We start from the raw sequence: 12,717 nt of genomic DNA, 5'->3' as shown, positions 1-12,717 counted from the left end.
AAAAAAAAAAAAAAAAAAAAAAGAAGTTCTCCACCACTGCCTGGCTACTTTTGATTTTCTGTCCAGGATATCCCTATGTAACCCAGATGGCCTGGAATCCATTTCCCAGGCTGGGCTCTAACTTGTGGCCATCCTTCAGAGTCAATCTCCCATGTGAGAATTATAGACAGGCACCACCATTCTTGGCTGTTTATTTTATCATTGTTTATTTGATTGAAATGGAATCTCATTCTGTAGCCAGGCTAGCCTAGAATTAATTAGGTAGCACAGGCTGACCTTGCACTTGCTGAAATCCTCCTCCTTCAGCCTCCCAAATACTGGAATTACCCTCATGAGCTTGGTTCCTAAATATTTACAGTTTCATGCCTTTAACACATGATAAATCCATACATGAAATAGTGTGCCAGTCACTAGGCAGGTAGAAAATGTTCTTACAAGACTAATTTATAATGAACCACAGATAGTGCCATCTGATGATGGGACAGAATTTAAAGTTCTACAGTGAATGCTTCATGCAAATTGCATAGTGCAGTCCTACTTCTGGAATGGTAGTATCCAGCCTCCATAACCAAGTACCAAATGCTTGGTTACAGGAGTTGTGAGCTGCTATGTAGATAGATGCTGGGAGTCAACCCCCAGGGCCCTGGAAGAGTAGCCAGTGTGTGTAACCCCTCCCTGCATCATGCCTCCAGCCCCCAGTGGAGGGTCTATGTATGACGTATGACGATACCTCCCAAGTGGGGCATGGTGGTACATGCTTTTAAACTCAGCAAACAGGAGGCTGAGGAAGGGAGATTGTGAGTTCAAGACCATTCTGGATTAGAGCTTGAGATCTTATTTTAGGAAATCACATACAAAGAAAAGCTAACTTTCTGCCTCAAGGGGGCTTAGAATAATAACTCAAAAGGGGGCGGGGGAATCAGGCAAGGAGACAAAAGACTGAATGCCCATTTGTCCTCATTTCTTACTAATTTCTGACTGAAATATGAGAAAGAATGGTGTGGTGGTTTGTATATGCTTGGCCCAGGGAGAGGCACTATTAGGAGTTGTGACCTTGTTGGAGTAGATGTGGCCTTATAAGAGGAAGTGTGTCACTGTGGAAGCAGGCTTTAAGACCCTCCTACTATCTGCCATGGTACAGTCTGTTCCTGGCTGCCTTTGGATGAAGATGTAGAACTTTCAGCTCTAACACCAGGCCTGCCTGGATGCCACCATGCTTCCTACCATGACAATGGACTGAACCTCTGAACCTGTAAGCCAGGCACAATTAAATGCTATCTTTTAATAAGAATTGCTTTGGGATGGGCAATGGTGGTGCACGCCTTTAATCCCAGCACTTGGGAGGCAGAGGCAGGTGGATTTCTGAGTTCAAGGCCAGCCTGGTCTACAGAGTGAGTTCCACGACCAGGACAGCCAGGACTATACAGAGGAGCCCTGTCTCGAAAAACAAAACAAAACAAACCAAACAAACAAACAAAAAAGAGTTGTTTTGGTCATGGTGTCTCTCCACAGCAATTGAAACCCTGACTAAGACAAATGGTAAAGGACAGTCTTGATCCAGTTATCATAGCAAGTGTGTTCTCAATTTAAAGGCTGGTGAAACAATATTGACCGAAGCACACAAGCCCATTAATTGACAGTGTCCATCATAGTAAAGCTGTAGTTAGGGGACAGTTTTCATTGCAACCTGCGGTTAGTCACTTTTGTTTCCTTTCAGATGTAAGTTTTGCTATTTCGAGACAGGATCTCATACAGCCACAGTTGCTTTTAAACTTAACTTTGTCAGTGAGACTGGCCTTAAACTTTTGACCCTCTGGTTTCCACCATGCCACCATGCCCACTTGAGACAATATCCTATGTAGTTCACCCCTAGAAGTTGTGGCAATTCTCCTACCTGCCTTCCACCTTTAGGTAGAATTTCAGTTCAATTTTTTTTTTTTTTTTTTTTTTTTTTTTTTTTTTTAAACAGAGTCTATGTAGCCCTAGCTGGCTTGAAATTCACCATGTAGAGCAGACTGACCTGGAACCTGCCTCTGCCTCTCTAGTTCTGGATTAAAGGAATGTACCACCAAATCTGTCTTCAGTTCACCCCACCCCCAACCCCACACAGATATCTGCCTGCCTTTGTCTTCTGAGTGTAAGCATTGAAGGCATGTGCCAGCACTGCCTGCCATTTCAACTTTTTACTGCAGATATTTTGCTCAAAGGTTTTGTTTGTGGATTAACTACTGGGTTTGAGAAGGAGGGAGTGCTGTCAGGGTTCTAAAAGGGCTGTGGCCCAACAGGCTAGGCCACTACCAGTGAAGTAATCTGTAAACACAGGGCGATGATAATGGCTGACAACTCCTAAGACCTCGCCTTGTGCCACAAACTGGGCCAAGTACTTTATATCCATTGACTCATTTAATGTCTCAACAACGTAAGAGACATGAGATGGATGTAATTACAAAATTAAAGAGCAGGAAGTAGCTTGCTCACTATCACACAGCTCCTGTGTGGGGAACTGGGACCTGAACTCTAAACTCCAGAGCCCACAAGAGTGTGGTGAAACGCTCTTGGCACTCGGTGGGGGTGTGAACCAATCCTGGAATCAGTCTTAAGGAGACATTTACCCTTCTTCCTCTCAGGACAGGAAACTGAGGCTCCTAAATAGTTGGTTCAGATCTTACCTGTCTGAAGCCAGCTCACCCAGCTCTAACACACAAAGCAATAGATCGCTGCTCAGAATTCTTCCGGGCATGTCTTGACTAGAGAAGCGATTATCTTTTTGCTCAAGGGTCCTTTCTTTGCTTAATCCTATTTATACCTGTTTCATTCACACTGCAGACAAAATCATTAGAACAAGAAACCAGATTTCTGGAGAAGAAATTTGTGTGTTTAAAGTCAGTGTTACACAACTCTGGGAATACACTCAAAAAGCACCAAACTGCTTAAGTGGAAAACTATGGTTATGTCAGTTATATCTCATTAAAACTATTTCTTGTTTTGTAGCTCATGACTACAACAAGGGGCCAAGGAGACTAAAAGTACTGGTTCCTAAGAAGGCTCAGGTTCGAATCCCTGTACCCACATGGCTGCTCACAACCAGCTGTACTCCAATTCCACAGAATCTAACACCATCTTTTGGACCTCTGTGGAACCAAGACAAAGACATATACTCAGGCAAAACACCCAATACAAAATAATTAACTTAAAAAACATGAACAGATTTGTATCTTTTTTTTTTTTTTTTTTTTGCGTGATTCCAGATAGGTTCCTGTTAGATAAAAGACTGACACACAGAATCGGGGGCTAAGGTGATTTCCATTGAGGTTTATTTCTTATTCTACCGTACATTGTTTATCCTTGTACTAAACACAAGAGGTGTGTTACAAAATGCTCCTTCAAGTTAAACAGTGACTTATGTTTTGAGTTGAAGTTCCCAGAGAAATGTCAAGTTTTGGTGTTAAAAAATTGACTTTTCACTTAAAAAAACAAAAAAAAAGTTTGCTGAGCAAGGTGCCCCACATTTGTTATTTGAGCCCTTTATAGGCTGAGGTAGGGGGAGCAGAAATTTTAAGCCAGCCTCAGTTATGTAGCGAATTGGAGGACAGCCTGTGCTACATAGGAACCTAGCTCAAAACAACAAACAGGGTAGTCCCATGAGATGGTTCATGGTACCCGCGTTTGATTTCTGGGACCCGTAACCAGGAAGAAAACAGATCCCACAAATGGTCCTCTAACCTTCACCTGTGCAAGTATGCTCACTCGTACATAATATAATTAGAAAGAAAGACAAAAAGAAAGGAAGAAAAAGGAAGGAAAGGGGGAGGAGGGGGAAAGAGGGGGAGAGAGGGGGGAGCGAAAGGAAGAAAAAGAAGGAAGGAAGGAAGGAAGGAAGGAAGGAAGGAAGAAAGAAAGAAAGAAAGAAAGAAAGAAAGAAAGAAAGAAAGAAAGAAAGAAAGAAAGAAAGAAAGAAAGAAAGAAAGAAAGAAAGAAAGAAAGAAAGAAAGAAAGAAAGAAAGAACCTATGAACCTACAAAAACCGGGCTAGCAGAGGCGGCCCTGGCCTGGAATCCTAGCAGTCTGTGGAAGCTGCGGCACAAAGACTGTTCCGAGTTGGAGGGTATCCTTGGCTTCAGAGTTAAGCCTGTTTAAAACAAAACTTAAAAAGCAATACTTTTCCTTTTTCTAAGGTACTCCGAGAGCAACTCCTGGCTTCCGAGCTTCACTTTGAAATCGTTTGCACCCGCCCTCAAGTGTTTTGTTGTTTCGCCTTCAAACTTGGTGGTAAACGGAATCAGGGTTAAAACGCGGACCGGATCGAACTCGGCGCGGGTGAAGCGTGTGGCTTTTGCATCCACCCGACCCAGCCGGCCGGCCCGATTCCCCGCGGCCTCGGCGTCGCGCGCGGGTCCCGCAGGCTCCGCGCCCGCAGCCGTGCGGCTCGGAGGCGGCCGGTGGGTGCGCACGCAGCGCGGTCGCCCCCGGGTCACGTGCGGCCGGGAGTCCGCAGGAATGTGGCGCGGCGCAGGGAAAGTTTCCCCGGGGGCCGCGGGCCGCGGATTCGGTGCGGGCGGGCGCGCAGAGGAAGGAAGAGCGTCGAGGAGGCGGAGCCCGCGAGGCGCGCGGGCGGGCGGGCGGGCGCTCCTCGCAACTTTTTAGTTTGGGCGTCTGGAGCCGAAGTTTCTCTCAGTTGGGACGCCGCCGCGGCCGGGGGCGAAGAAAGGGAGGAAGGAAGGAGCTCGCGGAGGGGAGGGGAGGGGACGCGGCCTCGGGCAAGGAGTGCAGGGCGATGCGGGCGCGCGTCGCGGCCCCCCGAACCTGAGCGCAGCGCCCCGAGCGTCGAACGAGGCCGCAGCCATGGAGCCCGCGCAACAGCCGCCGCCCCAGCCGGCCCCGCAAGGCCCCGCGCCGCCGTCCGTGTCTCCGGCCGGGACCCCCGCGGCCCCGCCCGCACCCCCGGCCGGCCACCAGGTCGTGCACGTCCGCGGGGACTCGGAGACCGACTTGGAGGCGCTCTTCAATGCCGTCATGAACCCCAAGACGGCCAACGTGCCGCAGACCGTGCCCATGCGGCTTCGCAAGCTGCCCGACTCCTTCTTCAAGCCGCCTGAGCCCAAGTCCCACTCGCGACAGGTAAGGGGACCCCGGGGGCGCGGGGCCGCGTGGGGGTGCGGTGCTGGGGGTTGTTTTCGGGGAGTTGGCGGCCGCGGGGAGGGGGGACGGCACAATGCGCGCGCCTCCGCTCCGCACCTTCGCTCCGACGGGGGGAGGGGAGGGGAGGGGAGGGGAGGAGGGGGCCGGCGTCTCGTGCGGGACCCCAGCCCGGGGTACCCGGGCTCCCCTTCCCGCGCCACCGGAGTGTCCCGTGGAGCCGCGTTAGCTGCCCTCTTGTTTTCGCGTGCCGCTGAGGTGGGGGTTGAACTGGTCCATTGAGTTTCTGGTTCCTTCTCCGGGTCCCCTCCCCCTCCCCCTCCCCCTCCCGAAAGCTTTTCTGTCCTCGCGGCCCAGGCGCTCCCCAGCCCGAGCGAAGCCCCCTCGACCCCCACTCGCCTCCGCCGTGGCCTGGAGGTCGCGCGGGCGGGCTCCTTTCCCACTCGGTGGGCTCACGTGTCCCTTTCCTGGTCGTAACCTATTATTTACTGTTGGGCCCGAAAGCTTTTAAATGAGCCACGTCTGTGAGTTGCGCAGGAGCTCGGCTGCGCTCACGGCGCAGAGGTTTCTGCCCCGGCCTTTGATTTGATAGCGCGGTGCAGGTTGACTCATAGGCCGAGTTCTGCCTGGCTCAACTGTGATTAAAGGTAATGTTTGGGAAGCAATGACTAATTCCAAGCTCGCCATTGCTTTTTAACTGACTGCGGATGTGAACATGGCTGCTTATCCGTATCCACGACGCCTGGTTATTTTCCCGACTGGATCCAGCACAGAAGTGAAACCGTTTCAAAGTATTAACATTCCGATAGGTCCTGGTAGATTTCTTTAGTGTCGCAAACCCCCCCCCCCCGCTTTTAATTACTTAATTTTTAAAGAACTTGCTTTAGGCTAAAGCAGCACAGGAACTTTGCCCAAAACTTAATTGGTTTTCCAAACACTGCCATGTCGTTAGCCCACTCGGGCTGTAACTTGAGTGGAAAGAAGAGTTGCCGCCCCCACTCCAGCCCCCCTCCTAGGCAGGCTTGCTGTAGAACGGGGTTTTTGGAGCTTCGAAAATCTCGATTAACCTCCGTACAAAGAGCCTCGGAAGGAGGAAGGAAAAGTTATTTAGCTGCTCGCCTAAATAAACTCTTAATCTGTAACAACAGCAGACCTAGATACTATTTGCTCCCTCCCCCACAAGTGAGTTTCTGAACTAAACGTATGTGGCCTGCAATCGAGAAACGGCTGGGGAAACTTTGAAGGAATACACAGATTGAACGTTCCATTTTGTAGCACTTAGAAGTCAGAAGGAATGAACCCGGGAAAGTGTACTTGTAATACTGGCTTCCACTGGGCCGTTCGTGGGTACGTTTGCCTTCTCTAAGCGTTTTAAGAGAGCTGTTCGTTAATAAATATACCTTTTCTGTGTGCTATCGGTTTCCTAAAATACAGTCTATCTGGAAACTCAAAAACGGGTTTTCCTGTGAGGCTCTAAATGACTGCTGGGTCCTTTCAGTTTCCTTAGCGACATGAATCTAGAAAAATGTTTCGATAAACCCTAATTCCAATAAAAGGATTAGACTATGAATAATGGTATGTATCAAGAGTTTGTAAATCATAGTCTTCAGGCCCCTGCCTGAGAATTCTTACATCCCTATGTCCTCTGGCTTGGAAAAACTAGTTTACAGACAAGTTTATTCCTGATACCTGTCTAACACTGGTCTAGTTGAACCCAAATTTGAATCATTGGGGTCTTTGCAGATTTTTCCTTTGTCCCTCCCCCAGCTGTTAGAATTGTGTGAATCCACAAATTATAATTGAATTGATAAACTCTTTCTCCTCTAGACACAAAAAGGATTAGCCTATTCTTCTCTTCATTGGGGAGCTTTTAGCATTGGTGCAGTTCTGAGACTTTGAATTTATTAAATGTTGTATAATTTATAATGGTTGACTTATCACATTTGTTCACGGTCAAAAAGTGACAGATGGAGGAACATTAGACATTGACAACAAAGAAAAAAGTGCACACTCATCCCCACATTTTGTTCTAGAACCTGGAAAAGTAACCACACTGCTTAGGAAAGTACTGATTATTTTGGGTTATGTGGGATAAGCATTATTCTTTACCACTAAATAAAGTTATTATGCCTAGTGTTTGTTGTTTTCACACTGTCTAGGAGGTAGGCATTCATTCAGATGGACTGTTCATCAGTAAAATAACATTTATAATGCCTATGAAATGTTTGTAACTTAGCTGGGTATGGTGGCACACGCCTTTAATCCTAGCACTCGGGAGGAAGAGGCAGGCGGATTTCTGAGTTCAAGGCCAGCCTGGTCTACAAAGTGAGTTCCAGGACAGCCAGAGCTATACAGAGAAACCCTGTCTCGAAAAAACAAAACAAAAAAAAAATTTTTTTTTTTTGTAACTTAAAAATGGTCTATTTGGACACCTGGTGTGTTTCTTTGTGTAAGAAATTAAACATTAAAGTTTGCACTTGATGCTTAGCTATTTGGTTGCGGTGACATACTGTTTGGAAGTTAGGGGTAGGTGCTATTGTCTCTATTGTCAATTTTCATTTTGCTATTCCTGATAGGCCAGTACTGATGCGGGTACTGCCGGAGCTCTGACTCCACAGCATGTTCGAGCTCACTCCTCACCAGCCTCCCTGCAGCTGGGTGCCGTTTCTCCTGGGACACTCACCGCCAGTGGCGTTGTCTCTGGCCCTGCCGCTACCCCTGCAGCTCAGCATCTCCGGCAGTCCTCCTTTGAGATCCCTGATGATGTACCACTGCCAGCAGGCTGGGAGATGGCCAAGACATCTTCTGGTCAGAGATACTTCTTAAAGTAAGTGAAGACAGTGCGGGGAAGAGGCAGTGTGGGAATGACTTTATTCGTTTATTGTCTTTTTCAAAACAGTATTCAATTATTTATTACTTTGCTGTTGCTAAACATGGAACTCAGCCTTATAAATGGTAAACCAGCATACTTTATCATTGAGCTGCACCCCAGCTCACTCGCTGTGTGTGTCTCTCTCTCCACACATGTGTTCTCTCTCTCTCTCTCTCTCTCTCTCTCTCTCTCTCTCTCTCTCTCTCTCTCTCTCTCTCTCTCTCTCTTTAGGGTTGGTCATATCTTGAAAGCCTGATTTATTCTTGGTTCAGAGCCTTTTTGCAGATTTTTGTGGCAAAATGAGATAATTTCATTTTGAGTTTGTACCAGATGTGTTAATTAGCCTGGCACAAACCAAACCACCAAACCTGGCATAGACATGTGTTCTATTATCTCTATTGTGTGCCCCCCATGTTTATGTCCATCTGTCTCTGTGTTTGGTGGGGGAGGGGGACTTTAAACCAGGACCTTGTGCATTCTTTCAGCATAAATGATTGGTAGAGAAGGAAATATAGGGACTTAGGGAAGAGATGACTTTACAGTACTTAAATTGTGAAACAACAAATACTTTAGCAGTATTTTTAATGTCATTTAACAGATTTTCCCCTCAAAATGTGAAGAAAATATTAGCTGTGAGATTTGGCCTCCAATCATGTGGTGACACACTTTGTCTTCAAAAGCAGTGTCTGCTCTGGGAAAATGTAAGCAAGGCCTCCTCGTCACCACTGCCCACCTCCCACTCCAGTCTTTTTGTCTTCAACAAAATGCAAAATTACATTAATCTGAAAAGGACAAAATGAAATTTTATCCCCTCTACTTTTGACATTGGAAGTAAAACTAATTTTCTTTTTTAGATTTTATTTATTTATTATATGTAAGTACACTGTAGCTGTCTTTAGACACTCCAGAAGAGGGAGTCTGATCTCCTTAAGGATGGTTTGATGTGGTTGCTGGGATTTGAACTCTGCAACTTTGGAATAGCAGTCAGGTGCTGTTACCCACTGAGCCATCTCACCAGCCCCTAAAACTAATTTTCTAGAGCTTATTTAAATTAAGAGTGTACAAAGTATCTCTGACTGGTTGTTACAGACCTCAGATTATTGTATTGTTATTTGAATTGGTTACCTGGGTTGAGATAATGCAGTGAAGAACAGTGCTCATTTTGATTCAGATTTGTCTGACCATCCTCTGGACACCGGGGACAACCTTGTTTTGTGTGTGATACCCCTCCCTCCAGCCTCTCCCACCCCTGCCAGGATCTCTATTTTCAGTTGATGATCTTGAGTGAGTTGCTACTTTGTGTTTTTTGTTTTTTGTTGTTTTGTTTGTTGTTTCTCTGTGTAGCCCTGGCTGTCCTGGAACTCACTCTGTAGACCAGGCTGGCCTCAAACTCAGAAATCCGCCTGCCTCTGCCTCCCGAGTGCTGGGATCAAAGGCGTGCGCCACCACACCCGGTGCTGCTTTGTGTTTAATTTTGGTTTTCCAGCGGGGGTTTCTCTGGAACTTGCTCTGTAGACCAGGCTAGTCTCTAACTCAGATTGTCCTGCCTCTGCCTCCCAAGTGCTGAGCTTAAAGGCTTGTACAAGATGCCCCACTTTGCTTATTACTACTTGGTAATGTAAGGACACAGAGTCAGGATAGATGTCAGGAGGACTGGAAGAGATTTGATCTTGATCTTGGAAAGGGACCCACCTGCACCCTTGTTTGTTTATTTTGTTGTTTTGTTGTTGTTGCTGTTTTTCCCTCTGTAACTTTGTCTTTTTTAAAAAACCTTTCCTGATGTGCTGGTACTCATTTCAAAGGATCAGGTTTCAAGGAGAACAATAAAGGGCCAGAGCCTGGGAAGTACACACGAGTCTGTAAACTCCTGCACAGGAGCCCACAGGAGCCAGAAGGGTCCTCCTTTAAGCAGCCTCCAAAGTAAAGGACTTGGAAGAGGGGCTGGCTGTGAGAGCTATGTCCTGAAGGGGAAGGGAGGGGAAACAAACCAGGTTGTTAGGGAGGAGAAGAAAGGCTTAGACTTGCTCTGCTCCTCCCTGCTGTGTCCCATGCTGACCCGGGGAGATTTTAAACAGCTTACTAGCCTGCAGGCCTGCAGTTGTGGCTGCATGAGCAGGAGGCTAAAGAGCAACATTTATGCTGGTTACTCTTTTGTGTTTGCTGAAAGCTGCTTGTTTGGTGACATCTGCATTTTCATTATTTGAGCGCTCATTTTTTGGAGCTGTAGTAAACCTCATTGTAGATTCTTGCTTTTAAGAACTTTGGATGATTCTTTCCACAAAAAGTAATTGCTTCGTGGATGGATTTGTGTAGGTACTGCATACTGGCTCCATCTCCCCACTCGGCACCCTCACCCCTTTCCAAGGGGGCTGGAAAGAAGGTAAACTTGGTCAAACTCTGATTTCCTATAGAAGCAGCAAACACTAGCAGGAAGTGGGGAAACTTACTGTTTCTGAGGTTGCCAGTGGAAGTCAGAGCTGCTCTGTGAATGGGCCTTTGGGTCTACAGAGCCTTTTCACACTATGCTCTGAAGTAGAAGGCTTTGGCCTGAGGGGTGGCCTTACAGCAGGTGAGCTGAGTCACTCACTGGGTCTGATAAAGATCACGTGGAGACCTCTTGAGAATTAGATGTAGAAGATGGTGTCTATCTAGTCTTTGGTAATTTCTGAAGAGTAAACTGCTTTGTCAACAGTGTGCAGTTTTGAAAAGAGATGTGAAGCAGAGCTTTTCTCTTTCAGCTGGTTTCACTGGTGTTAAGTGTAGTTGCCATAAGGAGCTGTTAGGCACCAAACGGAGGCATGATGTTAACATCTTCCTGACTTGGAGCTGGGCGTGGTGGCAGAGGCAGAGGCAGGCGGATTTCTGAGTTCCAGGACAGCCAGGGCTACACAGAGAAACCCTGTCTTGGGGGGAAGGGGAGCATTTAAACATCTTCCTGATTGAGTAGGAGACGATAAACAGCTTTTGGTGCCAAGTAGCTATCTTAGTTTTTAGAATTGTTCTCTTCACAGTCAATACTTTTGTTTGAGGTTCTTGTAAAGTCCCATGTGATGGAAGGAAGGGACTGACTGCTGTGTGTTGTCCTCAGACATTCTGTATTCAGAGCTGTGGTGTGTCCATATTCAGAGCTGTATGTGCGCCCAGAGATGAGTAAACAATAGCTGTAATAACATTTTCAAAAAGGATACTCCTGCCCAGCCAGCTGTGGGATGGAGATCTGAACTAGCTTCTGAATTTCAGCTCATTCCAACCATGAACACTAAATAACCCTTTCCTTTGTCTGTCTTTTCAGGTACTTACTAACTTGTATGTTACAAAGTATGTCATTTCTTGAGATTTGTACTTGGCAGGAAGAATTCTAACCCCAAATGGTCCAAGCTGGTAGGATGATGTAACTTGAGAGATCTGGGAGAATTGTTGACTTGGGAACAGCTAATTGTTGCCTTGTGACTGTAGATGAATGAGTTTGGAAGTCAGTTGGCCCATCCTCCAGTTGCAAGGCCGTCCGTCTAATTGCTGTGATTGGTGTTAGAGCCTAGGTCAGTGAGAGCTAGAGACTTGGACTTTATATTGGCAAATGATAGGGGTGGACCTCTAAGTCAAGCACCTTCATTCTGGACAGGAACCCAGACTCTGGACATGATGCTGTGCCTACAAAGGCTCAGTCTTTGTAGATAGTACATCTTGGCCACTGAACTTAATGACTTACTGTTTGAAACTAATTTCACCTTGAGTTTTTATTTTAAAAGAATCAATTCCCTTTATAGCTCAGCACTTCTGCAGGTTTTCCTGTAGGAAATAGTTCTTCAAGTAGTTGGTCAACAACTTCCTATTTCTTTTATAAGCTGCTGAATAACTTCCTGAATTAGCATTCTATAATATCTTTGGTTACAAGGGGTGCTTCTACTTTTCAGTTTATTTTATTGAATCCGATACCTTGTAACCATTGCCAAGTATAAAGAACGTATTGTAAACTGTGTACCATGGAGGCGTCAGAATTTGATGTACCAGATGTGATCCAGTAATTTAATACATTTGTAGATATACATTGTTTTAATAATGTTCTAATAATTTTAAAAAGATTTGTGTGTGTGTGTGCGCGTGCGTGCGTGCGTGTGCCATTTTCTGAATAGAACCAGTTCTAGTGTTTTTAATCTTTGAGATTCAAAGTTCTTAGGGCTGTGTTTTGTTGAAAGTTGTAGAGCATTTCGGGGATGGGAATATAGTTCTGATACAGCAAGCATAAGGCCCTCAGATTGCTCAAGCTTTCCAGGCCACCTAGGGCAGAATGTGGTGGAAGGGGCAGATAAAGTCAGTGAGATGGTTTAGCGGATAAAATCCATGTTCAGCAAACGAATGACCTGACTCTGATCCCTAGATCCAAGGTAGGAGGGGAACATCTCTCCAGAGTTATCTGATCTCCACGTAGCCACATTTCAGTGTCTCTCACTGTCTCTCATTTCTCACCAACACAGAGTAATGGTCAGTTTGGAAAAAAAGCTAGGAACCAGCTACCATAGCGTACCCAGCAGAAACAGGGAAACAGATGGATGTCTGAGTTTGGGGCCAGGCTGCATGAAGAAACCCTGTCTCCAGAAAAAAATTCACTCCAAAAAAAAAAAAAAAAAAAAAAAAAAACATAGAAAGAGGATAAATTAAATGGATTCTGGTTTACAATGGCTTTTTTAAAAGTATGTACAAGTTACTAA

General features: G+C 46.1%; 1 protein-coding gene across 8 annotated transcripts in view; it reads left to right on the top strand.

Moving 5' to 3' along the window:
• The first annotated feature begins 4,648 nt into the window (after nucleotides 1-4,648).
• The window catches only part of Yap1 (Yes associated protein 1), a 75,255-nt gene continuing 67,186 nt past the window's right edge, over nucleotides 4,649-12,717 (top strand). For 3 of the 8 annotated variants that reach the window (XM_029542843.1, XM_029542844.1, XM_029542842.1), the window contains exons 1-2: nucleotides 4,657-5,118; nucleotides 7,713-7,963. In XM_029542843.1, the coding sequence (XP_029398703.1) occupies nucleotides 4,843-5,118; nucleotides 7,713-7,963 (527 nt within the window). In that variant the 5' untranslated portion in view covers nucleotides 4,657-4,842. Of the gene's footprint in view, nucleotides 5,119-7,712; nucleotides 7,964-12,717 lie in introns of all 8 variants that reach the window. The other 5 variants (XM_021206851.2, XM_021206849.2, XM_021206850.2 and 2 more) reach the window with 3 other exon arrangements.

This window comes from Mus pahari, chromosome 10, assembly GCF_900095145.1.
Source record: "Mus pahari chromosome 10, PAHARI_EIJ_v1.1, whole genome shotgun sequence".
Lineage (NCBI taxonomy): Eukaryota > Metazoa > Chordata > Mammalia > Rodentia > Muridae > Mus > Mus pahari.
The sequence above is the reverse complement of the archived record's forward strand: the minus strand, read 5'-3'. Positions and strand labels throughout refer to the sequence as shown.